Source organism: Macrotis lagotis, chromosome 2 (genome assembly GCF_037893015.1).
Source record: "Macrotis lagotis isolate mMagLag1 chromosome 2, bilby.v1.9.chrom.fasta, whole genome shotgun sequence".
In the NCBI taxonomy this organism is placed as follows: Eukaryota; Metazoa; Chordata; class Mammalia; order Peramelemorphia; family Peramelidae; genus Macrotis; species Macrotis lagotis.
Window position 1 is genome coordinate 132,679,420 of NC_133659.1, and position 14,119 is coordinate 132,693,538.

General features: G+C 32.8%; 1 protein-coding gene across 7 annotated transcripts in view; it reads right to left on the minus strand.

The window, feature by feature from the left end:
- Window positions 1-14,119, minus strand: part of CDC42BPA (CDC42 binding protein kinase alpha) — a 364,566-nt gene that overhangs the window by 257,490 nt on the left and 92,957 nt on the right. For all 7 annotated transcript variants that reach the window (XM_074222837.1, XM_074222834.1, XM_074222835.1 and 4 more), the window contains exon 3: window positions 748-831. In XM_074222837.1, the coding sequence (XP_074078938.1) occupies window positions 748-831 (84 nt within the window). The remainder of the gene's footprint in view (window positions 1-747; window positions 832-14,119) is intronic.

Consider the following 14,119-nt stretch of genomic DNA (forward strand, 5'->3'; position numbering starts at 1 on the left):
CAGTGGAAAGAAACAGAAAAATATAAAGTTTTAAATACTTCAGTCTTCTTCATACAGTAGGAGACTAAACTATCAGTTCAAGGGAAAAGATGTAGGATAAAGGTTAGAGTACATAAAAAATAAATAACTTGTAACAATTAATACCAGGAATTTAATAGAGAACTGATAAGAAATTAATGAAGGGAATTACATCTCATACTGACAGACCAAGGTAGTAGATAACATAAAATTATACAGGTCTAGTCAGGATGGTCTCATGACTTCCTCTAGCAACAACAGGCAACTGAAAAGAAGTGACTAAGTTTGATGGAAATATAACGGTGGGTTATTCATTAGGAGTTGGCTATTGTTTGAGCACAAAACAAAAATCAACAGACACAGCTGCAAAGGGGTCCAGAGCTAAAATATAAAGTACATGACTGAAGGGATAAAACTTTGATTAAAAATGTACTATTATAAGTAAATACTGGTTTTTCCAATTATATAACCCCCATCTTTAATTAAAAAAGTCATCCTTTGAGGCGGCTAGGTTGCACAGTAGTAGAGCACCAGCCCTTGAGTCAGGAGTACCTGAGTTCAAATTCAGCCTCAGACACTTAATAATTACCAAGCTGTGTGGCCTTGGGCAAGTCACTTAGCTCCATTTGCCTTGCAAACCCCCCCCCCCAAAAAAAACCAAAAAACAAAAGTCATCCTTTAAAAAAATTTTAAGATAGTATATAAAGATGCGAATATTTGAAATCTTACCTCTGCTCTTTTTAGCATTTCCCATTTATTCAGGATTTTCATGGCAAATACTTTATCAGCATTCTTTAGTTTTACAACAGCCACCTAGGAAAAAAAGATGCAGGAAAAACTTTAAAAATATGAAAATACATAATTGTGAATGACTCAGTTATTCTCAGCAAAACAAAGATCCAAGACAATTCCAAAGAATGAATGATAAAAAATGCTATTCACCTCCTGAGAAAGAACTAATGATGTCTGAATACAGACCAAGTATACCAGTTTTCACTTTCTTTTGTGTTTAAATTTTCTTCTACAAAATGACCAAAAAGGGAATGTTGTACGTGATTGCACATGATTGCTTCCTGTCTCAGGGAGTGGGTAGGAAAATAAAGAGGGATAGAGTCTGGAACTAAAAACTTAAGAAAAAAATGTTAAAATTGTTTTTACATATAATTGGGAAAAATTCAAATATATTTTTTAAATATAAAAATATACCCTTTTAAAAGACATTATTTTCCTTACATATCTGGAAACAAGTAGAATATCCCTATGCTTTTAGTTTTCAAGAGAATCTAGGATCTTATATTTCTGACAGTCAGAAGAATATAAAGCAATTAGCCAGTGGCTAATAAATAGGAATATTTCTGAAGGAAAAGGTACTACATTTGGAATGTGGGAATTAATAAAAGTATATTTTCTAGATTTCTTGACATTTTATATTTACAACAAATAACTTCAATTACAACTTGAGTTTCAACCAAAATTTACAATATTAAAAAAATTAAATATGAAATATTTAAAATAAATAAGTAAATAAAATAAAGCCTAACAAATTTAATTGGAAATATCAGTAACCAAAACAAGCATTTTAAATGAAAATGGTAATTTTTACAATTCAAAGTAAACAGAAAAAATTCCATTAAATTTTTTTTGCATCCTACAAAAAAATGATCAATTTTCAGTTAGCGATCAAAATGTAAGCTTTCCTTTCAGAAAAAAAGATGTAATTTAACTAAGTATCTCAAATTTATTATAGACTTCAATAATAACACTTTTAAATGGCAAGACTTATACCCATCTTTCTCCTACAACACAAATATTTCATCAACCCACCCATCTGGAAACAAAATAAATACAGAATCATTAAAACATTAGATTCACATATGAGTAAGATCATAGAGAAAAGAAAACTAAAATTTGAAGGCTCAAGTTTGAGTTCAAGTTCCTGAAAGATGAGCCAAATAATATTAAGTTAACCTACATCTTTTATAAAAAGGACAATATTTATATCTATATTACATGACTCTTACAAGGTTGTGATCATGAAAGGGCTTTATAAGTCTTACAGCCTTAGTACCATTATTATGATCAAGTATTAAATCTATCTCAACCACAATCATGCAGTGTGTCCTTGCGTAAATTAGTTTGTCTTCTCAAGACCTCAATAAAATGAGAAAGTTAAAATAGTCATCTCTAAGCTCCTTTCTAGCTCTTAAAATTCTATCACTGTCTATACAATGTGTTTTCTAAGACATGAATAAACATACATTCTTTCTACATATTCAAACAGTTTTTGAAAGAATGAGCCTAAGCTAAGTCTAGTTCCTTGGTGATAGAATATTTGATAATAGCAACAAATAAAAATAAAGAAAAAAAAGAAAATGGATATCAAGAATGTGCAACCACCTTGTGTTTTTTCATTGATAACAGAATGGGAAGGGAAGAGAAGAGGAGAGAGCAGTGAGTGGTAAGAAATCTATAGCTATTAAATTATCAGACCATATATAAACTTTAACTTAGTTCCAGTTCAGTCAGTATGAAATGTTTGCCTAATGAATAAATAATGGAATATGTAGAGAACTAAACAAAATCAATCTTGACTCGTTATAAATGAAGTGGGAAAAAGAGGAAGTTGAAACTACATGGCATTATAGCCCAAAACAGTGGGTAGAGCAATAAGAAATAATATTTTACTAAATATTTACTGAGTATTTGCAAAAAGTCTACTATGAAAATAACTAGCTTAACAGCCAATCAACAAGAATTTATTAAAGACTACAAGGTACTGTGTTAGGTGCTTGGAATCCAAATTCAAAGAATTTAACAATCCTTTCTCCTTACATGTTCTAATAAGCAAGACAAGTAGTACCTACATAAATAAATGCAGTATAAATACAAATCAGTAAACAAAATACTTTGGGTCAGAGGACACTAAAGTAATTTGAGGACTGGGAAATGACCAGGAAAGACTGATGTAGAATATGATACTTAAACTGTGTCTTTTAAGGAAAAGAAGGATTCTGAGAAGCAAAGTTGAGAAGGCAGTGAGTGATATCAAGGCCCAGAGGACTATTACTAAAAAAAATAGAGAAAGGGTAAATTGAGGGTCAGGTGTGGAGAATATAAAGAAGGCTAATTTAGTTATTCAGTGTAAGACAAGAAGTAATGACCGATGAAGTTAGGAAAAAAAAGATCAGATCAAACTGTGAAAAGTTTTATGTACTGGAGCGGCTAGGTGGTGCAGTGGATAGAGTACCAGCCCTGCAGTACCTAAGTTCAAAAATGACTTCAGACACTTAATAATTACCTAGCTGTGTGGCCTTGGGCAAGCCACTTAAACCCACTGCCTTGCAAAAAGAAATTATTTTTAAAGTTTCTGTACCAACATCTATTGTAGAGGTTAATGGAGAGAAATTCAATGAAAAACCCATTAAGACCTTCAAAATTAAATCAATATATACCTTACAATCAGTGACTTCATGTCAAGGTAGGAATATATGGAGATGGCAAGAATTAAGCTGGAAAATATATATCAAGGAAGGGTTGTAGACTACTATGGCTATAAAACATTATAAGAAAAAATTAGGAGCCAGACATCACAAATATTAAATATAATTATCACAAATTAAACTGATTAAATTTTAAAGAAAAGGAAACAAATCATTACTGATGTAAAAGCAATTCCTAAATCATCTCTTTATGTAAAGTTGCATATACCAATTAGCTGAAGTTAAGATTAAAACTGATATAATGATAACAGAAAATGAATTATGGACAGAAGGGCCACAGAAAAAACTATGGCAATTTCATATATAACTTTAACCAATGTTAGCCAATTGCCATTAATCACATTTTTAAAAAAAAGGAAAAGGGGCAGCTAGGTGGTGCAGTGGATAGAGCAACAGTCCTGGAGTCAGGAGGACCTGAATTCAAATGGGGCCTCAGACACTTAATAATTGCCTAGCTGTGTGACCCTGGCCAAGTCACTTTTAACCCCATTGCCTTGCAAGAAAAAAAGGGGGGGAATCTCATATAATTATATCCTAGAAATAAAAAAAAATCTTTGACAAAATATAACATTTATTCTTAAAAACCCTAAAGCATATGCATATAAAAGCATTTTCTTTGATGTGTACCTACATACACAGTGTAAATATATATATATATATATATATGCAGTATGTAGAACACACATGTTCCCCACATACCTACTTCTGTAAAACTCCATAAACCAGAGAGAATAATGATTAGAAAAAAAAAAGAAATAGAAAATACATCAAGTGTCTTGAACTACCTGAGAACTGCACAAAAAAAAATGTGCTACAAGTCCAAGGACTAAAATGAAAAGGAAACCACTAGAAATGTCAGTGCTAAAGGAGGCCAATAAAACAAAAGCCTACTAATTCAACAAGAGATACTTATGGCCTGCAAAGTTACCAGATACAGCAAAAACAGAGAGCTCCACCAAGAAATTCTCAGAGGTAGATAGAGGCACAAAGTATGAACCTTTGAAGGCAATGAATTGGAAGAAACAAGTTGGGAAGTTGTAGCACTCAGAACAATATACCTCAAGCCCAGAAGTGCCAAGGACACTAGTGGTCCATTCTAAAATACCTTAGGCCTTAAAAATAGAGTGCTCTGAAGCTCCAAGGTTTTAACTGGGGGCAGGGGCGGGGGGGGGGGGGGGGGGGGTGAGAGAATAAAACCCATTAATACTCTGAGTGTGAAGAAACCATAAGCTGCAGAGTTTTCAGTATCAAACTAGGTTAACTTAGGTCAATAATCCTAAAAATGTCCAACACTAAACTGCAATAAACGTAGGAAAGGTAGGAAAGATGATTAAACAGAAGACACCAATGCTCAAAAACCTAATCCTTAATAACTTCAAGCAGAGTTCAAAGGGAAAAATGCATTTTCTACAATACATACATGAATACCTAGAAGAAATTAAGGAACAGACCTTTAAAATAGCATAAAAACTCCTAAAGAAAGATCTACAAGAAAAAGAACTTTAAAAACAAAGTACACAGGTATTCTGATAAAGTGACTTGTCTATTCCCTGAACAAGACCCTCCATCTCTAGATTTCAATCATTTTCTCTATCTCCCAAGCCTGAAACATACTGCCTTCTCTTTTTCAACTCCTGACCTCTTTTATTTTCCTTTAAGGACCAATTAAAATACCACATATTGTACCCCTCTCAATTTGAGGGCCTTCCTTCCATTAATTTTTTTTCTTATATATTTATATCTATCTCCCTCCAAGAGATAGAAGCTCCTTGAGGACAATGGCTGTTTTTTGCCACATTTTGTATTCCCAGCACTTAGCACAGTACCTGGCATACAGTAGGCACTTAATAAGAATTTATTGATTGACTGATTACTCAAATAATAGATTCTGTAAAACTTAGAATAGACCAAAATGAAATCAACTTCCACATGACATGTAAAGAAATACTAGAATAAATTTAAATCTGGAGGAAAATAATAGAAAATATTATGTAATTCAAATTAAATTTTAAAATTACCTGAAAAACAGGTTGAGAAATTTTAAAAATCATCAGATTCTCTGAAAACCATAATCAAAAGAAAAATCTAAATGCTCTATTTCAAGAAATCATAAACAAAAACAGCCCCCAAAAACCTCTATTAGAATCAGAGAATAAATGACTCTAGAGAGGGGGAAAAAAAACTCCAAAATGAAAATTTTCCTTCAATATGGTCAAATACAGATCTTCCAGATCAAAGAAAAAATACTGTATAAAACTAAAAGCTATACATCACGATCCTATATTGCTTCTTTTTTAAGTTTATAATAAATTCAAAACATTACAGGGCTCCTTCAAGATACTAATAAAGTTTTATATGTACATAAATAATGGTATATAAGATAAATGCAAAGGAATGGATTAAGGAGAGATGGGGGAGAAGGGAGGAATAGGCAAGCAGTGAGTGCATGCACAACTCAGAGGACAAGGAAAGGCTTCCTATAGAAGGTGCTTTTATAGAGTTTTGAAGAGATTTTCACAGATGAAGATGAATTAGAAGTATATCTTAGGTCAACAACTGCAAAGACACAAGAGATGGCAATTCAATATGAGGAACACCAAGAACTACCCAATGGGCTTAAATATGAGAAAGAGAATAATGAAAAGTAGCTTAGATTCAGGTAATTAAGGGCTTTAAAAGTTACACAGAGTTCTCTCTGAATTAGATAAATCTAACCAAAAGAAAATAAACAAGAAAGATACTGAGATGATGAATAAAATTTTAGAAAAGTTAGAAATGATAGACCTCTGGAGAAAACTAAATGGAATACAAATACACAAAAATTCATTATGTATTAAGGCACCCCCAAAAAATCTCACAACCAAATGCAGAAAAGCAGAAATATTAAATTCATTCTTTTAAGATCATAAGGCAATAAAAATTACATTCAATAAAGGACTACAGAAACATATATTTAAAATAGAAAACTAAAATAGTTTTTGTTCAAAGAACAAATCACAAAAACAATAATTTAGTTTTTTGATTATTGGGGGGTTGGCAAAGCAATGGAGTTAAGTGACTTGCCCAAGGTCACACCACATGTAATTATTAAAGTTAGTGCTCTCTATCCACTGTCCCACCCAGCTGCCTAGCAGAAACAATAATTTAAGAGAATGGCAACAATAAGGCAATATTCAAAAATTTATGGGATTCAGTCAAAGTAGCACACAGAAAAAAATTATAACTCTAAATACTTAGATAAAATAGAAAAAAGTATATTAATGAACTGTGTATGCAACTAAATAAAACAGAAAAAAAATTTAAATCCCCAATTAAACACCAAATTGAAAATGTGAAAATAAAGAGAAATTAATAAAAATGAAAGTAAAAAAGATATAGACCTAATAAATAAAATCAGAAACCAGTTTTATGTAAAAAACAATAAAGTAGATAACTATTGGTTCATTTGATGGGGGGGAAGAAAACCAAATTAACAGTATCAAAAAAGAAGATGAATTTATCACCAATTAAAATGAAATTAAAGCAATTAGGAGCTTTTTGGCCCAATTATATGCCAATAAATCTAACCATTTAAGTGAAATGGATATTTACAAAAATATAGGTTATAACAGAAAGGGAAAATAGAATACTTCCATAATCCTATTTTAGAAAAAGTAATTGAAAAATCCATCAATGAACACCCTAAGAAAAAATCTCCAGGGTCAGATGGATTTATAAATGAATTCAGCCAAACATTTAAAAAAATAACTGCAATAATATACAAACTATTCGGAAAAACAGACAATGGAGGAATCCTAACAGATTTATTTTACAATATAAATGAGGCACTGATAGCGTAACCAAGAACAATAAAATACATGAAGAAAACCATTGATCAGTTTCCCTAATGAATACTGATGCATAAATTTTAAATAAAATGCTAGCAAGAAAATTCCAGCAATATATCACAAAAATCATACAATATAACCGATAGGATTATACCAGAAGTGAAGGAATGGTTCAATATTAGGAAAACTATCAGCACAATATCAATAACAAAACCAACACAAATTATAAGATTATCAGATACACAAAAAGCTTCTGAAAAAAAAACCTGATCCTTAGTAAAAACTATAATTAAGGAGCTTTCCTTAAAATGATAATTAGTCCATCTAAACCTATCAGCAAGCATTACCTGAAATGAAGCCTCCTCCCTCCCAAGATATCACCATTTTTATTCATTCAATATTGTACTAGAAATGCTAGTTTAATAGCAATAAAAGAGAAAAAGAAAATGAAGAAAAACTATTTTGGAGAATCTTAGAAAATCAATTTACAACCCAGTTGAAATAATTAAAAACTTTGGCAAAGTTGCAGACTTTAAGATAACCCCATATAAATCATCAACATTTATCAACAGTCAGTAGCTAGAGACAGACAGAAAAGTTCCATTTAAAGTAACTGTGGACAATATAAAAGAATTGGGAATCTACCTGCCAAGCAAACCCAAAACTATATTAACATTATTACAAAATACTTTTCACACAAATAAGTCACAGTTAAACAAATGAAAAAATATTAACTGTCCATCGGTAGGCTGAGTCAATACAATAAAAATAACAATTTTACCTAAATCAATTTACTTTACTCAGTGCCATATGAATCAAATTACCAAAAAGTTATTTTCTAAAACAAGAAAAAAAATAACAATTCATCTGGAAGAATAAAAAGGTCACCAATATCAGGGAATCAGTGGGGGAAAAGGTCTAGCTGTACCCGTTCCCAAAATTGGGGAAAAGAACTCACCACTGGACAAAAACCACTGGGATAAATGGAAAGCAGTTTGATAGAAACTAGGTTTATATCAACATATTACATCATATAACCAAGATAAGGTCAAAATGGATACATGATTTAGGTCTAAAGGGTGATGTCATAAGAAAATTAGGAGAGCATGGAATAGTTTATCTGAAAGATCTATGGAGAAGGGAAGGATTTATGACCACATAAGATATAGAGAGCATTATAAGATATAAAATGAGTAATTTTGAATACATGAATTAAAATGATTTTTCACAAAACTAATGCAGCCAAGAAGATTATAAAGAAAGCAGAGGAGGGGTGAAACTGTATTACAAATTTCTCTGACAAGGATCTCATTTTTCAAATATGTAGAGAGCTGAGTCAAATTTATGAAAATATAAGTCATTCTCAAATTTATAAATGGTGGATATGCACAAGCAGTTTTTAAGCAAGGAAATTTAAGTTATCTATAGTTGTTTTTTTAAAAATGTTCTAAATCACTACTGATTAGAGAAATACAAATTAAAACAACTCTGAAGTACCACCTGACACCCATCAGATTGGCTAATAGGACAGGAAAGGAAAATGATAAATAGTGAAGAGCACGTAGAAAAGTTAGGACACCAATGCAGTTCACAGAGTTGTGAACTGATCCAGCCATTCTGAAAAACAATATGGAACTGTGCCCAAAGAACTACAAAATTTTACAATTTTGACACAGCAACAACATTACTGGGTCTGTATCCCAAAGAGACTTGGACGGAGGGGAAGGAAAAGGACTTACTGGACAAAAATATTCTTAATAACTTTTTTTGTGGGACCAATGAATTATAAATTAAGGGGATGCCCATCAATTGAGGAATGGATGAACAAGTTGTGGTATATGATTGTGATGGAATACTACTGTGCTATAAAATGATGAGAAGGGCAGCTAAGTGGTGCAGTGGATAGAACATTGGCCTTGGAGTCAGGAGAATCTGAGTTCAAATGTGACCTCAGACACTTAATAATTGCCTAGCTGTGTGACCTTGGACAAGTCACTTAACCCCATTGCCTTAAATAAAAATTTTTTAAAATGATGAGCAGAATACTTTCTGAAAAACCTAGAAAAACTTAAATGAACTGGTACAAAGAACTAGAAAAACACCGTACACAAGTAAGAGCGATATTATATGAAGATTAATGGTAAATAACTTAACTATTCTCAATAATACGAATCAAAACAATTCCAAAGGACTTAAGAAGAAAAATGGTGTACACCTCAAGAGAAATTACTGATGGAAGTTTGAATACATATCAAATCAAATTTTTTTTACATTATTTTTCTTGTGTTTGGGGGAAGAGGCATCTGTGTTTTCTTTAACAACACAACCAATAGGGGTGGCTAGGTGGCACAGTGGATAAAGCACCAGCCCTGGAGTCAGGAGTACCTGGATTCAAATCTGGTCTCAGACACTTAATAATTACCTAGCTGTGTGGCCTTGGGCAAGCCACTTAACCCCGTTGACCTTGCAAAAAAAAAACACCTAAAAAAACCCACAACCAATTTATAACAATAATAAATTTATTTTGCATGACTATACATATTGAAACTATATCAAATTGCTAGCCTTCTCAACAACAATGGGGTAGGAGGGGGAAGGAATTTGGAAGTTAAAATTGTTTTAAAATGAATGCTAAAAATGCTTTTGCATGTAATTAAGAAAAAATAAAATAGTCTTTAAAAGCTAAACACAGGCATTTATATTTGATTCTAGAAATAAATTAAGCTGACTGACTAGGGGATGACATTATCAGACCTATACCTGACATTCTAAATGAATAATAGAAAGGAAAGGCAGGCATTAAAAAGCTGACATACCACAGTATCATATCTCTACCAATGCACAATTAACTTTTTAAAATACACAAATGATACAAAATCATTTGATTGGTGATTATTTTAAAAGCATCTGATTCAGAAAACAAAAATATAATCTTAGAGGTTGTCTTCCAACAAGGTATCTCTGCTCACATCATGCAACAAATTGTCTATATATTCGATTATTTGAAAAGTATAATAAAGATAAACTTTCTTCATCACCCTCTTAACATAAATGAGGCAAGACATAAAACAAGAAACATTTTGCCTAAGGCATCCAATATAGTAAAGATAAGAATCCAGAAAAAACTGAAAAGCTGAAGGAATTCCTAAAAACAGTGAGGCCCTATACCTCACTATCTGTATTTGTTCACAGATAGGATAGCTCTCATGTTATCAAGTCTTGAAATACTATTGAGTTTCCTAACCAATATCCATAACCACTCAAAAGAATTGGGCCTAACCATTTAACTTTAGGCTCAATTAAAACAGAGAGGAAAAATTTAAGTAACTTTATCTATCAAGCTTCAGCCCAATTTCTTTCTCCAAAATAAATTGTACCTTTCTTGGGGTTTTCAATTTCAAATTGTAAGTTTATTATATCACCACCATGTTGTTACCTGGACATCTTCACAACATGTTTCTTTATGCTTTTTTTCACCCCTTCCCATCTCCAGTTTACCTCTAGCCCTAGGAACAGTATTTAAATCAATAACACATCCCTTGAAAACAACATGCCAAAGGACTCTGCTATCATTCCATATATACTCCCTGTAATTTTTCCAAACTATTCCACAATTTCCTTATTACTAAGTAAACCTCTTAAAAGTAGTGATTGTTTTGCTTCTTTCCATTTGCATTTCTAGTTCTTGGAATATTGCCTGGCACAAAGCAAATGCTTAATAAATGTCTTTTCATTCGCTTGTTATATAGAACTGAAAATACACAATAAGTAGACAAGATAGATCCAGAATTAAATAAGAAAAGAATGGACAGGACTAACAACAATAAATTGGAGTTTCATTCCTAAGTCCAACTTTTTTTCCTGAAAAGAAATTTCAACTTTTTTAATATCGATAATTTATAAGATATGTTATATGGCTATAAGAAAACAAATTTAGATCATGGGAGAGAATAAACAGATATAACACATTTTCTTTTTACTTTTTGCAAGGTGGTAAGATTGGGTGGCCTATATGGGACCACAGGGCTGGGTGGCTGCTGGGTCTCCAGAGTGGGTTTTAGGCTTGGGGCCTCTTGGCCCCTCTTGCTCTGTCTCTGATGGACTTGTGATAAAGAATGCGATCCAACCTAGAGACAGAGCTGATGGTTTCAGAACACAAACAAAAGCACATTTTTTTCTCTTTATTTCTCATGAGGTTTTTTATTTTGTGGGGGAAGGGGGGGGTTGTGTTCACTCTTACAACAAGAATATTTTGGTAATATGTAAATAAATTTTAAAAATTTTAAAAAAAGAAATAGCTCAATCAGTGGAACAAATTAATAAGGAATGAAACAAGCATTTATTAAGCCCTTAGTATAAGGAAGGCACTGTGCTAAGTTCTTTACAAATATTTCATTTTATCCTCAAACAATCAAGTGCTATTAGTAAAACCATTTTACTGTTGTTCAGTCATTTGGACATATCTGACTCTTCATAGTCCATGAGGTTTTCTTGGCAAAGATCCTGGAGTGATTCACTATTTCCTTCTCCAATAGATTAAGGCAAACAGAGGTTAAGTGATTTACCCTGGGTCACACACCTAGTAAATATCTGAGGCCTAGTTTTAAACTCAGGTCTTTCAGACTCCAAGTCCAGAGCTCTATCCACTGAATCACCTAGTTGCCTCATCAACATTTATCAGCTGAGGAAATTATGGTAGGTAAAACTTAAGAAAGCTGACAAGGATAGTACATCTAATAAATTTCTGAGTATGTGCATGAACTCAAGTCTTCCTAATACCAGGTCCAAAGTTCTATCCAGTGGATCCTCTCCATCACTCAGCCTCTCAACCTTGTAGTCATTTCACTTGCACTCAACCCCACATATTTCAAGTATTATTGTTTCTACTATCATAATATCTCTTTTATGCATTCTCTTCTTTTCTTAAAATAACTGACACCCTAATGTAGGGTCTTATTCCTTCATCCCTGGACTACTACAAGAGGGCTCTGGTTTGTCTCCTTAGGTCAAATCTCTCTCACTTCAGTCCATCTTCCTCCAAAGAACTGGGATAGTGCCTGCCAGATCTGAGCATGTTTGTCTCTGTTTCTGTCTCTCTCTGACCCACCCACTTACCCACCCAGACACAGGATTGTGTACAAGCACACACATACAGACACGCACACACCTTCCTCAATAAATTCATGACTCCCTATTAACTCCATGATCTAATTTAAAATGTTTAAGTACAGACATTAACTTAGTTTTGTCACCATATCCTAGGTACCAAGGGATCTTTCCATGTGACTTGCTGTTGAAATCTTCCATATATAATGTCATCCTCATTAGAATGCAAATTCCTTGAGAACAGGTGTCATCTTACTTTGTTATTTTTACACCTAATACTTAGTACAGTGATTTGCATGTATTATTAATTCATTCATCTGAAATCCTTTTTGGCTGTCCACAATCTATTCCATTTTTTTTTTTTTTGCTGTCTATCTTACACTTAATTCCTGTTTATGAGCTCTTAGGATACAACAAAACTGGAATTCCTGCTGTTTCTCACAAGATAATCTATCTCCTGACTCCTTGTCTTTTTCACTAGAAGTTCCCAATGACTAGAACACTCTCCCTTCTTTATCTCTACCTACTATATTCCATCACTTTTAAGACTCAGTTCAAAATTCACTTCCTACAAGAGACCTTTAGAGGGCACCCTGATCCTAGTTCCTGTGCTTTCCCTTTAAGATACCACCATTTACACTGTATTATATCTTGATAGAATTGCTTACATGATATCTTCCCATTAGAATGTGAGCTCCTCTGTGGTGGCAAAGAATTGGAAATTGACTGCATGTCCATCATCTGGAGAATGACTGAACAAACTGTGTGGTATATATATGCATTATGGAATACTACTGTTCTTATTAGAAACCAGAGGGGATGGGAATTCAGAGAAGCCTGGAAGGATTTGCATGAACTGATGCTGAGCAAGATGAGCAGAACCAGAAGAACATTGTACATCATAACAGCTACATGGGGGTGATGATCAAGCTGAATGGACTTCCTCGTTCCATCAGCACAACTATCAGGGGCAACTTGGGGGTATCTGCAAAGGAGAATACCATCTTTATCCATAGAAAAAGTTGTGGAGTTTGAACAAAGACCAAAGACTATTACCTTTAATTGAAAAAAAAAAACACCTTATTTTATTATATATTTTTGCTATCTCTTACATTCTATGTTTTTCTCAAGGATATGATTTCTTTCTCAAAGCACTCAATTTAGACAATTGTATAGCATGGAAACAATGTAAAGACTATCACACTGCCTTCTATGGGGTTGGGGGGGAGGGAAGCAAGATTAGGAGAAAAATTATAAAATTAGAAAATAAACAAACAAATAAATAAATGTGACCTCCTTTAAGACATAGGCTACATTTTTCTTCTTCCTTTGTATCCCTACCTCTTAGCTAAGCACTAGGCACAGAGTAGGAGCTTAATAAATGAGTGTTAATTAAATTTTTAAGGGGGTTTATTACACACACAAAAATTAAGAATTTCTACTCCAAGAGTACTCAAATCTGGTTGGCAATCTTACCATCCTTTTAAAAAATATTTAATATCTTCACTTAGAAGATTTTTCAAACCTTAATTTCCAAATCTTTTATGCTTATATGGAAGTCTATCAATTACTACAGTAATTTTGTTATTTGTTTTAGCAATAGCTTGACATAGTAATAGAAGGGAGAGAACTATTTTGAAAAGTTAGAACTATCTTGGGCTTGAATCC